The following is a 16,131-nucleotide window of genomic DNA, read 5'->3' as shown; positions in this document are numbered from 1 at the left end:
TAGAACCCCCAGATCCTTCTCTTCCAGGCAGCTCTCCAGCCACACCTCCCCAAGCCTGTAGCCATGCAGGGGGTTGTTGTGGCCCAAGTGCAGGACCTGGCACTTGGCCTTGTTAAAACTCATCCCATTAATGTTGGCCCACTGATCCAATCTATCCGAGTCTCTCTGTAGAGCCTCCCTATCCTCATGCAGATCGACACTCCCGCTTAACTTGGTGTCATCTGCGAATTTACTGATAATGCGCTCTATGTCCTTATCAAGATCATCAATAAAGATGTTGAACAGAAATGGTCCCAACACCAAGCCCTGAGGAATACCACTTGTGACCGGCCACCAGCTGGATTTAGCTCCATTGACCCCCACTCTCTGGGACCGTCCATCCAGCCAGTGCTTGGAGACCAGCTTGGAGCCAGCAGACTGTTCACTCATCCAGGCCATGGGCAGCCAGTTTTTCTATGAGAATCCTATAGGGAACTGTGTCAGATGCTTTCTGAAAATCCAGGTAGATAATATCCACAGCTTTTCTCTAGTCAGGTCATTTAGTCATAGAAGGAGATCAGGTTTGTCAGGCAGCACTTGCTTTTCATAAACCCATGCTGACTGGGCCTGATCCCCTGATCGCCCATTATATGAATTTAATGGCACTCAAGATGATCAGCTCCATGACCTTCCCTGGTACCAAGGTCAGACTGACAGGTCTCTAGTTTCCTGGATCACCCTTTCTGCCTTTCTTGTAGATGGGTGTCACATTTGCCACGCTCCAGTCCAGTGGGACCTCCCCAGTTAGCCATGATGTCAGGTAAATCATGGAAAGTGACTTGGCGAGCACATCTGCCAACTCTTTCAGCACCCTTGGGTGAAACCCAGCTGGTCCCACAGGCTTGTGTGCATCCAAGTGGTGTATCAGGTCTCTGACCACCCCCTCTTCAACTGTACTGACCTCATTCTGCTTCCCCTCCCCATCTCCCAGATCATGAGGCTGGGTGTCCAGGGAACAGCCAGTTCCACTGCTAAAGACTGAGGCAAAGTAGGAATTGAGCACCTCAGCCTTTTCCTCATCCTTAGTTACCATGTTTCCCTCCGCATCCAATAAAGGAGGTAGATTTTCCCTAATCCTCCTTTTGCTGTTAACAAAGTTATAGAAACATTTTTTATTATCCTTAACAGCTGTAGCCAAGTTGAGCTCTAGCTGTGCTTTGGCTCTCCTAATGTTCTCCCTGCATAACTTCGCTACATCTTTATAGTCTTCATACCTGCATCGGTTGTAATGTAGCATTTCTGGCCAGGAGATGACTTTTCTGTAATCCCCATAGGACTTGCAGAAGGGTAATCATGTTTCTTAATGTTTCCATAATATGCAACTCATACATTTTCCTTCCCTATCAAGGGTCCCAGATAGCCATGGTGCCCATGTACTCCATGATGGGACCTTTCAGAGGACACTTGAGTCTCAAAAGTAGCCGTAAGTATTCAAATTATTACTTGAGAGGTGCCTGTGTGCTCCAATTTTAGAATAACAGCTTAAATATAAGTTTATTTTTAAAGTTTATATTTTATTACTGAAACAATACAAAGTAGATAAATGCTTCTAATATCTGCTGTTACAAAAATCTCACCTTCTTAATTCAGGCAAGCAGCTTTCCTGGTCAGGATCTTTGCTGAGCACCTGTAGAAGAATTACTAGAAAGCTGTTCTGCCTGAATCTTTCCTTCTTGGAAATGCTGTTCCACCATACCTTCTCCAGATCCATATAGTTTCAGTCCTTAATTAGATGCTGGCAAACATACCACCACATGCCATTTTTATTCTTTTTGTCTTTTGTTTCTCCCTTGGCAAAGCCCAGCTGCAGGTGGAGGCATTTTACTCTCTGTACGTAGGGAATGCTGCATTTCATGGCCCAAGAGGGTGTTATTCTACTGTCCTCTTCTTCCCATCTTTTCAAAGGAACCCCAAAGGACTGAGAGAAGGACATCTACTGTGTCCCCACCTCAGCAGTCTGTCATACTAGTTGCCTGTATAAAGTGATATATATGTATTTTCTGAAGGGAACAGAAGCAGAGACACCTCTGTTAGATGCTCAGAGCAGAAGCCAAATCTCAATGCCTGCCAGTGCTTTCTGTAGCTGAAAATAGGCAGAAATACTTACCCAGAAGGGGAGCAGCTTGAGATAACTCTGCAGCTGAACGTAAGGAAGAGGATCTGCAAAACATTAGTCAGCTATTGACTGGGCCACTCTGCTGAGAGATTATTTTATTGGTTAAGATAGTATCTGCACTGAAGATATCCATGGGCAAATGTTCCACCTTGTTAAGCATGGGACGAACACAGAGCAAAGAGGTGGTCCCTCTCCCCTCCACATTTAGGCTCTAAATACAAGATGAGAAAGTAGACAAACAGATGCAGGACCGTAACTGTGAACTACTGCTTATGGTTTGAGATAGCTCTTTCCTTGCAATGCTAGATAGATACTTCTATCAGTTTAAAAAAGGCAAAGCATTGCAGAGATGGTTCCCATTTATCAGTAATGTGAAGGGTAGATAAGGATTTAATATTTCCAAGCTTCTGAGGCTTAGTGTCACTGAACAGTTTTTATTTGTTGATTGTAAGTACAAGTAGCTTTATCCACACATTGTGAAATTTCCACTTGTAGGAATTAGCAGTTGGCAATGGTATAACCTATTTTCAGTATAGCACCACTGCAGTTATACTAGTCTTTTAAAGAGTAAAATAGCTGATATGTTCTTGTTCCTATAAGAGGCAAAAAGTAGTGGCTTTGAATTAGTAGTCTGGTGAGGAGCAAAGTCACCTCTTGTGTTTTTCAAAAGCATATTTTTGTTTTTCAGCTACATGTAAAAAGACATGTTTTATCACTGTCATTGTGTATCAGTCAAACTTTAATACTGCTACGACTGGACTTATGATATGACATTATACCTCTGGACATGATATATTCTCTAGACATGATTTGCAGAAGTAATCTCTTGCAATTCAATCAGTGGAAACTAGGTAAATTAGTCAGCATACAACTACACATTCAGGACTGTAATAAATTACTAGGAAAGTCATTACAAAATAGGAAATAAAAAGAGTCAGTGTTGAGGGAGTTGTCACTGTTCTTTATTGCTTGTTTTTGCATCTGTGTTTCCTGGAGATCTTGCCTTTATATATAGAAGCAAGATGTAAATGTCTTGAAAGTACAGCAGTACTCAGAGTTTCAAAATATTTTCAAAAGAAGACAACTTTCTGTAGGTAGATCTGTGTTCATATATAAAAAATGTTGAAACTCTGAAATGTTGAAAACTTGGATAAAGCAATTTGCTAAATGTTGCAGGTAAATGAGATCTATGTAAGAGCATAAAATGCGCAAGTTTGATTCTGTTCAAACATGGGCTTGAGAACTCTGCCTGTCTTTACAGCACACAAAAGGTCTGTTTCACTTAGACCTGACGTGTGTTTGCCCCATGAACAGAGCCTCATAACAGGGCTACTTAAAATTCCTGGAGAATTTCTATTTAACATTTCCCTCAATTTGAAGTTATTCAAAGATGTAAAAGAAAACAAAAGAAAAATCTGTTAAAAAGTGTGAACTTTCCAGTGAGCATAAATAAGATCACCCTCTCTAGGGGTAGGAAATACTTAGATGAACACCTGCTAAATCTCCCCGGTTTATTATTTTTATCCTTAAAATATCTTCTTTGAGAAATGGATGTGTTTTTTCATGTCCTCTTTTGAGAGAGATTGAGACACAGACAAAATGACTTGCCAAAGTTCAACAGAAAGTCTCTGGCAAAGAAAATAATTTGCTGCTTTTTTTTTTTTTTCCTTATATAGGAATAACCGCAATGCTGCTTATTGCACAATGTTAGAAATTTTCTGGACACATGATAGAGTTAGATTTTATGAAAGACAAAAAATTAGATTAAAATACTAGTGCCTTGTATATCTTCAGCATTTCAAATTTGAGGCGGTAATTCATTTTGAGAAGAATGTTCTTTTTATAAATGGATTTTCCATCCCTTTTTAATCCTGAGATATTGTTTGGATTATCACATTGTTCTTCTGTCATGTAGTCTTTTTCACTGCATATATTGAAATCAGGCTGTCACTGCCAATCAGGGAAAAATTTGGGGCATTTCCCAAAATACTATTTTCCTTCGTGACAAGAGCCTCTAGCTGCTGTGGTTTAAGGCACTGCCATTCCTTGAACTCAGCAGAGCAGCCCCACTTAACAGCAGCTAGGGATGGCGCTGGATATTAATGAAGAGCTTGTTCCAGTTGCTTTTGCCAACAGGAGGTTACAGCACAATTGGCAAAATTCATGAAAAAAATTAAGTTTTCAAAGTTTTGGAAGTGAACAACCACTGATCTCAAGACATACAGGCTTTGAAACAGAATAGTACTGATTTTAACTATTTGATTTCTTAAGTATGGTACTGAGAGCCATGAGTGGTTTCCCTGATTGAAGTTGGTCACATGGTAAAAGTTCATGGTTAGAAATTTCATGAGCTTTATATTTGTCTGCTTAAAGTATCAGATTTCATCATGATACCTGAACTACTCATGCTAAATTCAGTTGAGATGAGATGAGATAAATGCAGTTTGGTCATCATTTTGTACCAAGTTCTCCACTGTTTTATAGCAAACAGGGTCATTATTTCTGTTGTTGTCTCTGCACCTCTTTGTGTCATGGTGTAAACCCTCTGGCTGTGCCTATGTATTCAATGAACAATCAGAATGGATGGCCCTGGAGCTGAAGAAACAACACCTTTCTGCAGCTGGACATGCTGGCATGTGATGCTGCTCCTGGACAGGCTGTTGAAAGCGAGTCTTCACACCAATGCCCTTCTGGAAGGCTTTTAGTGACTTGCAGGAGCCCATTAGTAAATAGTACTAAATGAAGCAACTAATGTGGCATTAGATGTTCTGTCCTGCTCTTTCTTACGGTGCCTGTTCAAAAGATGACACAATAAATTGAATGTAGTCAAACTCCTTGGCAGTGAAAAACAGTTTGTAGCACTCTCTCACTTGGTAGGCAAGACACTTAGACAAGAAAAAGCAACACAGCAAGAAAGCAGCCAAATCGAAGTTAGAAGGATTGATTCCCAGACTCTCAACCCAATATCTCCTACTCTTTCAAAACACAGTAAAAATTTTGAAACTAAGTCATTAACTGAAATTGTACACTGGGGACATGAACGACGAAACAGTCATTTACTTCATTGTGTCAGAAAGCCAAATCTGAATAGGTTGGATAGGCTGATTATCTCAGTGTAAGAGCTATTCTGGGTCTGTGGATGGAAGGTCAAAGGCACATTAGATTTCCGATCTCCAGTATTCTGTTTATTTTTAAATGTCATTTGCTAACAACTTTCTATCTACATAACCTGTCTGATGAATTCAGAAGGAATCCAGAAATACTGTTTTTGTCTGGAAACAGGTTGAGAGAAAATTATGTCTCTCAGCCACTCTACCAGGTTAAAATTTAAAATAAGTAAATGCTTATCTGCTTCCTGACTTTTTTTTCCTGGGCTAATGAACTTATGTCTCCGTAAAGAATTTGCCTCTGTAGACAAATTCTTTCTAATCTGAGAAGTCTTGTGGGTTAGAGATTCACAGGAGTGTCATGGACAGTCTGTGCGCAACACATTTCTGCTCCATGTTCTGGCTACTTTTCTGGCCCTACCTCTGTCTTCATGTTTATCCTGTCCATTTTCCTCACTACAGAGTAATAGAGTTAGGCCTGGTATCACCAAGAGGTAAGATATTCATATGCTGTTTTACAGTACATTGTCCTACTCTCTAGTATTAAATCTTTCAAAATGTGAATGCTTTTTATTATATCAGATATTAAACAGTGAGATCCTCTATTATTTTCCAGAAGTCTATAATATCCAAGGCTCATACATTACTTATTGCAAGTCATAATTCTCAGGTATTCAAAAACATGCAAAATGAGAATAATTTACCACTTTTTCATGTTACATTTTGTGCTACCCTTACTTTTTTAAATAAATGAGTGAATATTGACTTGATTTTATTGCAAGCAGGAGAGAATAAATATTAACACATTTTCAGAGCCATTTTTGCCTGAGACATTTCTTGCCCTTTCGAATGAACAAAGATTTTTCCCTCTTGCAGCTTTTTCTCCTGGAACTTCCTGCAAGCTCTCCAACCAGTACATCGTTCAAGATCACATGGTTGCTCATTACAAGAAACTGATGTCTGCCAAAGGTATATACAGTCTTTAATGTCTACATCAGCTACAATATCTATGTAGCTGAAAGATTAAATCATAGTCAAGGGTATACTGATTGCCTTCAGTTTTGACTGGCTGCTGAATTTCTTCCCCTTTCTTTCCTCCCTCTCCCTGTCACTAACTCAGCAGGTGTAGGAGAATTTAAAAGTGAGGCATAACATGGTGTGCCCTAAAAGAGGAAATTTGTAGAACACTTGATCGGAACCGTAACCTTGTCTTGGGAGAAGCAGTCCTAACTGTTGAGAGGCGTAAAGTCTACAGAGTCACACTCTTTTACAAAATGACAAGTTCATGTTAGGAAGGGAAATACTATTTAATTCCCCTGTGTTATTTGAATAATTGTTTCTGTTTAGATGTATATGGCAGTTGGCAAAAAGGAAAGGTAAAATGAGAACTAGGGCAGGTTATTTGTTTAATTGGGAGAAACCACTGAAGAGTAACAGTGAGGTTACAGCTTTGATGTTTTGAAAGCTACAGTATCAGAACTAAATAACCTGCAGGGAAGTCCATTAGCATGCAGTCATGCTTGAGAGCACTCTTCAAATACTCTCCCTCCTGTAAAAAGCTGCAAACTGCTAGAAAGAGAATTTGGAATAAAAACTGTCCATCGGTTGTCTGGAGCTGTGAGCTGTGTGAACTTTCTGGTGCTTCAGGTGCAGATGAAAACTGGAGTTGAATGGTCATAGCCATAGTTAGGTTACTGCCAGACTTCCCGTCCTTGGGCTCCCAAGGCTTTCTAACCAAACAATTCACTGGTAACATGCAGTGAGCTTTATAATAACACACAGCTGTTGAACAATAGTTGAGATTTCTGATGCATTTTTTACCCAATGCTTTAATCAATTCGCAGTGCCAAGTGCTTCATCTTAAACTACCTAGCTCAAATCTAGCACACCTTTTTATCATGATATCAGAACCACTATTTAAAAGTTTAATGACCTCCGCTGTGCCGTGGTTCATGACCATCCCACTCATACTGGGAGCTGGAGGCTGGCTTGCTGCTGTATACGTTCGTACTTAAGTGACTTTTGCTTTTGCATGGCTAATGTCACAGAAACAGTGAACTCTAAGGGCTTTAGAATTCACAGCCTAGTGCATTGCTCATAAATATACAGAAGCATCAAGAACAATTAAGAGCAGCAAAGACTGCCATATATAATTGAAATTTGTTTTATTCTCAGCTGGTGAAGCCTAAATGAGGGAGCAAAGATCAAAAACTAAAAGGAAACAAACAAAGATGTTTTGCAGTCCTCATCTATTACATTCTTCAAGGTTAGAAGAAAATACACAGAAGATATTCTTGGCATAAAGGAGCCAAATGCTTTGTTCCCAAGCAGGTTTCAATTTTCTTTTTTTTCAGATGTCACTCCTTCTTGTCTGCAGCAGAATTCAGTCAAGCTGGAAAGAGCTTCTCACAGTAGTTACTAATCAAAATTTCCAGTGTCTAAAATTTCTAATTCTTAGGTGTTTCACCATCTGAAGTTACAGTTCTTAGATTTGGAGCATACTAGAACAGGAATCTTTAATATTAAAACACTTATTTTACTTATTATAGTGCCTCATCATTTCTACAAGTTTTCCTTGTAGATCTAAACTTTTGCATATATATCAAAAACTGCAGTATTTTGAGGATATCAAGGTTCTCTTCTGTATATATCTTGGTACTCTGAAATGCTGACTTGCCACATGTTCTGTACATCCTTAGAGAAGATGATAGGATTTTGTGCCTCTGAAAAATCTAGTTAGGGTTGTTTAAAGGCCTTCTCCAGTATCCTTCTAAATATTCTCCAATCTTTTTGAAATACAGCTGCTTTTTTTAAATACAACCTATTTGGCCTCACTCCAGACAGTATCTAGCCCTGCATGTCTGAAACTTCATTTGGAACACTTGTACAAACTCCAATTTGTTGTGACATTTGGCAGTAATCACAAAGCATCTTGGGTGGAAATGGAGTCACTGTCCTTCTAATGAAAATGGAATATTGAACTTCTCCTAGGTGACTCTTCTTCCCTCCACACAAAAATAGTATTTCCCCATATACCTCAGTTATATCCAGGTATATACAACCAGACATACAGCTCCATCAACATCTGTACAATCCCCTGTATGGACCCATGACTTAATGAAGACTGTGCAGCAGTAGAGTGACAGTTCCTTGAAGCTCGCTTGATTTAACCTTTTACAATGAAAACCAAATGACCGAATTACAGAAAATGCTGTGTATGAAACTGCCTATGTAATTGTATGATCAAATAACCCCTATTACTAGAAAGATGATGAAGAACTGATGACCTTGAGCCTAGGGACAACTTGAATCTCACTCTTTGAGCATTACTTGGTTATTTACCCTGGCTGATAGCAGCGGTGCTACTCATCCCTGAAGTAGAAACTTTCTGGGTAGCAGTAGATGCCAATACAAAATTAGTACACCTTTTCTTAAATAGTAAACTAAAATGAAGGTTAATTAATGTAGCTGTACCCACTCTTATTTCTATACCTAAATAGAGATGGGCAAAAGCCACAAAATTCAGACCCAGGCTTGCTACCGAACCAACAGCAGCACTGCTGAGGCACTGATCTTATACTTTTACCGAGATAAAGACAAGGGGTCAAATCATCAGTTGGTGTAATTGCAGTGGGTGTAATTATACCTGGTGTGACTCAACTAACTTCACTACATTTAAGCTATGCTAGCTTTTGAGAGCTGACCATTTGCAAAGATAATAGGAAATAGAAAGAAAATAGTATACATCACTGGAGAAACAATGGGATTTGGTGGTTTGTAGACCTGCATTATTAATAATGCTAATATTATGGAGACTGATACCACATTCCCACAGGGAATTCAACACCTTAGGATGATCAGTTTAATCTCTATTCATTTTCATATGATTATTTGTGATATTAGTGGATATTATTGGATTGAACCTTCATTTTGTTAATACAGCTGCTGTTGATTCATCTGCACCAAAGAGTTTGCACACCAGTGTTAAATGTGAGTAGTTTAGTTTTGTTTTGTCTTGGTTTGGTTTGAAAATAGTTCTGACTCCATTTGTTTGGTTTGGAAATACTTGTCTCCTTTTATGATGAAGGTGTTCTGAAGAGGCATATACATGCCAAAAATGTGCATCACTGTGGTTAAGATAATAGTATGTAGTATCTAATATCTAATCTAATATCTAACTTAATAGCTGTGTCTAGCATTTTGTTCATGTTTGCACAGATAGATGCTATCTTGCAGACTGTGGGACTCATACATATACTTCAAGCATCATGGTTGTCGGAGGCATAAATTGCTTTAGTTTTACAGACTAAACTCAGATCACCGTCCCTTTGAATTCCTTGCTAATCTACACCGTATTTTTCGTTTTCTTAACTGCTTCGTGTATCTCTGGGCATCAGGCATACTACAGTGAAAACAGGTTTTGAGGCATGAATGGGGTTTGGTAAGCGAACATTGCACTGCACCTTAACGCCACCTCTTGGCTGAAACCCGCAGTCCCCAGTGTGTAGGCAGAGTCTTTCCTGCCCTTCCTTTTCTGAAAGGAAGATTGATGAAAAACAATACATTCATCCTTTTCCCTGGAAACGGAGAATTCACTTTGAAATGTGTTTAGTTTCCTTCATTCACCAGGCTGCTTCTCTGTTTGATAGTTACGTGCAAGGAAGCACAAACCCTTTTTACATAGAAACTCCCCATTTTAAAATTAAATTTTAAAAGATGGTAAAAAGAAAGCTTTTCTTTTTCCACAGTTCATGGATAGTTGGAAGCATGTATCAGAGATCTACAGTATTGCTCTGATTGGGGTATACTGGACTTGGAAGCAAAGATAGCTCAAAGGCAATGGTGGGATGCAAGATACACAAAAGTCAAGAAGGCAAACATAACTCTTGCCTGTAAAGATTCAGAAAAAATGTATCATATGAGATCTTCAGTACCGAAGAGCAAGAGAGAACAATTTCAGGATCATAACGCATCACAACCAATATTTCCTTCTCTTTTTTTTTTAACTCCTCATACTTAGCAGTATGTTTTTCTTTTTCCAGTGCTTGTATATAATAATTTTAAAATTAGTATCTTTGATAAATTACTTTATGAAAATAATGCTGTAGTAACAGAAAGAATGCCACAGAAAGCTTTCTGAGAAAGTTAGTTTGACAGAGCGGTGATCCTGGCATAGAAGTACATGAGTAGCATCTCACCTACTTGAGAAGATCAAGAGGACACAGAAGTTGTTCAGCTACCTGCGTTAGCTACAATAGCAAGTTTTCCTAGATGATGTATCAGAGGGAAACATTATCTGTGTTTCTTATAATGCTTTCTTAGGAAGGTATTCCTCTTACACAGCTAAGCAGGATTGTACCATTGGGTGGAGTTTCTGTTAATTTAGAAGCCCACATTGGTGCACACAGAAGCCATAACATGAGATTCTCAGTCAGAGAAAGTGAGGACCCAATATCATTTTTGTCAGTAGACCACTGAAGAAATGCAAATCACCTTTTTAGTTCAATATTTATCTTCACTAATAGATACTATGTACCAGCTAAGTCATTTTTCTGTCAGGTTAGCTCCAGAAATGTTGGTCTTGGCAAAAGAAGTTTTATCCCTCAATGGATAAAACTCAAAATTTACAAGTCACAATGAAAAGGTGCATCAGAACTTGTGTCTTCAAAAGTGTTAAGTAGGGCAATAGCACAATGGAGGTACAGTTGCTGCTAATGGGGTTGATGTGCAAATAATTTGAGCAGTATAAAATGACTTTATGCCTTCAAAAATAGGCTTCTGTTTATCATTTGCATATTCAGAGACACATAATAAATGAAGGCTGGTTTGCCAGCCTACTAGAATAATAGGACAAAATTAATTTTCTGCTTAGTACAAGATTACAGCATTTTCTTCTTTTCATGTAAAATTTTCTCCCACAACAATCTCCCACTATTGCTATTACTAGTTACTAAGTGTGGTGTGCTTTTAAAACCTTGAGATTTATCAGAACTTGACAGATACACATTCTGATGCAGCATAATATCTTACCTGTTCTCAGTCCATACACTCAGACAGGTGTAACCTTGTTTTCCAAACATGTCGGATATCACGTTTCAATGGTAGGTTGCAAGAAGAAAATTCAGGTCACTCGGTGGTAATGCAGACATATACAAACCTGTTAAAATAAAGAGAAAAACTCAAACAGCTACAAAGATTAGCTCTGAAAAGACAGAAGAAAATACAGTGTGCAATACTTTGTTTCATTTTAAGAATAAATGCACTGTAGATAAAACACCAAGTAATTAGCTTTTTTGACAATCTGAAAATGCATCATTTTACAAATTGTCTGTGCTGTTACGCTTCAGATTAAGAACTGTATAGGCAAAGTGGGAGACGTGCAATGTATACAACTTTCTTCTGAATGTCTTTAGGAATATCTTGGATTTTCAATTCTGGTGTTTAGAAGGGCACTGTTTTAAATTTGGTGCTTCATCGGGCTTTTTGCTGCGTTTAGATTTATTTCATGAAGTTATTAATATTGCAGTTGGGTAGTGTAATTGAATTAATTGAGTTTCATATTAAAAATATTTGAATGACCTTTAAATATGGTTTATAAAGCATTACAAGTGACAGCTTTCATCAGTTTCAGAGAAGAGAAGAGAAGAGAAGAGAAGAGAAGAGAAGAGAAGAGAAGAGAAGAGAAGAGAAGAGAAGAGAAGAGAAAACAGAACTATTTCAGTTGGAAGGGACCTACAACAATCATCTAGTCCAACTGCCTGACCAATTCAGGGCTGGCTAAGTTAATAGCATTGCCCAAATGCCTCTTAAATACTGACAAGCTTGGGACATCGACGACCTCTCTAGGACACTTGTGCCAGTGTTTGACCACCCTCTCAATAAAGGAATGCTTCCTAATGTCCAGTCTAAACCTCCCCTGGCGCAGCTTTGAACCATTCCCACACATCCTATCACTGGATCCCGGGGTGAAATAATAGATGCATCTTTTTACTGTCAGAGTAACATTCAAAATACTGTTTGAATTGCACAAACTCATGACAAGAGTTAGGGAGAAACAGCTAACAGTAAGCCTCCTGAGCAGTCGTTTCTCTCCAACAGGGAGCTGGCTTTGTTGCAGCAATAAGACTGCATCTCTGGTGTTCTCATGCTCAGAATCATGGTTCATTTTTCAGCTCTCATCGAAGGATGGAAACATGTGTCTGCCTTAAAACTAGATATATTAGCTGGAGATGCATCAGAGATCAGGAATATGGAAGATATATTTCATGATCATAAGTGTTCTTCTGGAGATAAAATTAAGCAGAGATGTTTTAAAAGTCATGAGAGCAGTATGACTTATGAAACTACAGTGAAAACAGTGATTCCTTGTCCATTCCAGTGTGGAAAATGTCTGACTAAGAGAATATTTACATTTTTTACTCTCAGCAGAAGCCACATTTGCTAAAAAGAGCATCTAACAAGTATGGAAATGGCATAAAATATGCTGCTGAACACACCAGTGACCAGGTTTCAGAAGAGTGTCTTAACAATCACATAGAAGAATTTCTATTCCAATGGAAATGTGAAAGTTGTGGGGGAAAAAAATACATTTTTTTAAAAAAAGGGAAAATTCAAAATAATTTTGTTTTAAGTCAGATACCTTATTTATTTATACAGCCTTGAGCCTGAGACTTAAACATACCTGTGGCACCCAGGAACTCTTCCAAAATTCTCAGTTATTAGGGATTAATAATTAACAATTAATTAATAATAAGGAGCTGAATTACATTCTTGGATCTTGGAAGCATGAGACGATGTTCCCATGGCCAGCTCTAGAAGTCTCTTCCAACCATTATTTCCATGATATTATGATGCTCTGTCCCAGATTCACAGAGCCCAAGTTTGAGTCAGATCTCCTGAGACTGATCAGCTCAGTAAGACGAGCAGAAACCTTGGCTGATGTGAATATGAAGCTGTCCCAGATGAGCTGGCAGGAAAGTAGGAAAAACTTAACACTCATGAAAGATTAATCAAAACCAGCCTTAAACAGGGGAATCCATAAAGGTAAGCTACACTTCATACAGGAAAAAGAGCCACCCAAATCGTTAGTTGGCCCCGCACTTCTGAAAATCCCTTACTAAATTTCAGCTCTGTGGCTCCATCACAGACTCAGTCCCCAATCCAGGGAAGCGTTGGTGGTCCACAGCACCATGCCCTCATTCCCTTCCTATTCTCCCATTCCAGGAATGAGATCGACTCCACCAAGGCCTACTCTCATGTATTGTTATTCTCCTAGTTCTGCATTATCTGCTCTGCTTCCATTAGCAGTCCAGCAAAATAAGCACACCAGCATGGTGAAGCTGTGGTAGGAAGTGGCCAGGTGCTTCAGGCTCATTCTGCTCAAGTTAACAAAGCTCCTGAATGAAGACCTAAAGTAAATCTGGCTCTCTGGGCACACCTTTAGGTCTCCATGATCTAGGTCTTAAGACAAATCAATTCCTTCTCTCTGTTGAGCTATGATTTGATTACCAAACCAAGGTCAACTGCTTACAACGGCAAGATGAGCTATTCAGACCATCACGTGTTCTGCACGATCCCCTTGCACTTTTAGGAGTACAGTACATATATCTACCCAAAAGGAATTACAAGACGTATTATACTACATGTAATATTATAGATAAGTACATGAGATCATGTGATTGTTTCTTGTTCGCCTTTTACGGAGTGGTGATCATATAATTGCTCCACATGTTGTGACTCATTTTGAAAAATATGAAACCCAAATGCACATACAAGTATGTGCAGAAACACACACTTTAGTAGTTGAAAAAAATAGTAGCTTTTTTTAAGGGGAATTTTATTTTTCTGTGTACCAGCAGATACTTAAGTGCTTAGATATGTCACATAGTGGTCTCTTTATAATCTGTGTTTTTCATTTTCTAATTCTCTACGTGAGACAGACATTAGTCAAAATAATAATTTCCATTCAGGCTTTATCCAGTTTCAAATGAAGTTGCTTTGTGACTTTCAAGACTGTAACACCTGTGAAAAAGAACAAGCTGTTTCTCTAGACAGTTCAAAGACATACAGAATTGCAGCATATCTACAGTTCGTGTGAATAATCTATACAGTCAATTATATAAACATAATTTTATCCTTACAGATATAGAATCTTAGTTGTCACTAATCTTAGGCAACTGAATAGATCATTTAGCAATCAGTGGAAATTAATGTGTTTATATATGCAAACATCAATTTTCTATCATTGCAAGTTTATGGAGCATTAGTGAGATGGTTTTTAATAATAAATTTTGCAGTCTGTAAAAAATAAATGTGTATATCACCATTACAAGGGAGCTGCAGTGAAGGGAATATCAAATGTATGACTACACTGCGTCATTCAGCTATCGATGATTAAACAACTAGTCTGGTTCATAAATTCTTTTTCTCACACTTTGAATTCTATGCTATGCTAGCAGCTCCATTTGGGATCTGAGTTCCTTTATGGTAGACACTGCACAGTTTAAAGATTATCTTCTGGGGATATCCACCCAAAATGATGTGCCAGCTAGAACAGAGTAAATGTGTGCTATCATCCTCTTTTCAGGGAGGAAATTAAGACACCAGAGATTAATTAACATACCTGTGATCACACTGGAGCCTGTTGTAGAGCTGGGAATTAAATGATAATTTCTAAGTCCTATCGCAGTGCTTTAATCACAAAACCATCTTTCCCATCAATTTCAGAGCCAGTGCTGTTGAAAGGAGTATTCATAAAAGGGGAGGAAGAAGGTAGTGGGAGATACTGGAGGATGCACAGAGCAGGACTCTTGTCATAACAATTGTGCACTGACTGTTTTAACTTTGCATTCCTAGTCCACTGCCAAAGGAGAAAGCAGCATATGTCAGCAATCAATCAGTACTTTAAACAGGGATGAAGCATCTTGACATTTCCCTTGTATTCCAACTTCTGGAATTCCTTTCCTCTTGAACACCTCCGTTGCCGCATCAGTGTAAAAAAAGTGCCTTATCCCTCTAGAGGCTTGTACGTTCCTGTCAGTGATCTGCAGACAGATGTTATGACTTCTATTTCTGGTGTTACTAACAACATCTTTTCACCACAAAATATAGAATCAGTTCAAATAACAAGTGACATAGCTGTAGGAAATTTTCTATTGCCGATGTAATAGAAATTCTAGAAAAAGTTTTCGATTGCTCCTTGGCACAAAGCAGAGTTGACAACAGAGCATCCTTCCACCTGCTGTCTCTCAGCTTCAGGTAAGACATGAAAATCTGTAGCTTGGCTAGAGGTTTGACCAATTTTTAGTAATTTTTAGAATCTTAAAAAAAATCAAAAGCAGTAATGCTGGATATATTATTCTGTTGGGCCACCTTTTCACAGTATAAATTACCACCATAAATCTGTACTGACACGAGGGAGGGAGGAAGGTCTGTATCAGAAATGTGCTGAGACATGCTTTAGATGAGAAACAGGCTGCAAGAATCAAAGATGCTCTAAGTGTCAGAGTTTGCTTTTACTTGCTTATGCAGGAAGTTGTGAATACTTAGAGGTTAAGAACAGGTGGTAGTTATAGGGCCGTGAACCTCACCATTTAAATATATCTTATTTATACTCACTAAAAGATTAAGAAAAATAGACTTCCTCTACATAAGTAAAACAAATGCTAAATTTGGTCTTTTCTCAAATAAGAGAAGAGAATGTGTTCTTTCTTTATTTTGCTGCACTCTATGAAGGAATTGTGTCAAGTGCTGTCACCTCCACTGATGTCCATGAATTTGTTAATAAGGCAGAACCAGTCACAGCAGACATGGGTTACAGTCAAAGATTTCAGGCAGTTCAATATTGCTGGACTGGGTGGTTTATTATGA

General features: G+C 38.5%; 1 protein-coding gene across 1 annotated transcript in view; it reads left to right on the top strand.

Annotated features, from left to right (window-relative positions):
• Positions 1 to 1,398: 1,398 nt before the first annotated feature.
• Positions 1,399 to 16,131, top strand: part of LOC141957671 (spermatogenesis-associated protein 7 homolog) — a 38,642-nt gene continuing 23,909 nt past the window's right edge. Inside the window, exons 1-3 of the mRNA XM_074899573.1 lie at positions 1,399 to 1,462; positions 6,139 to 6,231; positions 9,205 to 9,252. Of these exons, the coding sequence (XP_074755674.1) occupies positions 1,402 to 1,462; positions 6,139 to 6,231; positions 9,205 to 9,252 (202 nt within the window). The 5' untranslated portion in view covers positions 1,399 to 1,401. The remainder of the gene's footprint in view (positions 1,463 to 6,138; positions 6,232 to 9,204; positions 9,253 to 16,131) is intronic.

Source organism: Athene noctua, chromosome 1, assembly GCF_965140245.1.
Source record: "Athene noctua chromosome 1, bAthNoc1.hap1.1, whole genome shotgun sequence".
Lineage (NCBI taxonomy): Eukaryota > Metazoa > Chordata > Aves > Strigiformes > Strigidae > Athene > Athene noctua.
The sequence above is the reverse complement of the archived record's forward strand: the minus strand, read 5'-3'. Positions and strand labels throughout refer to the sequence as shown.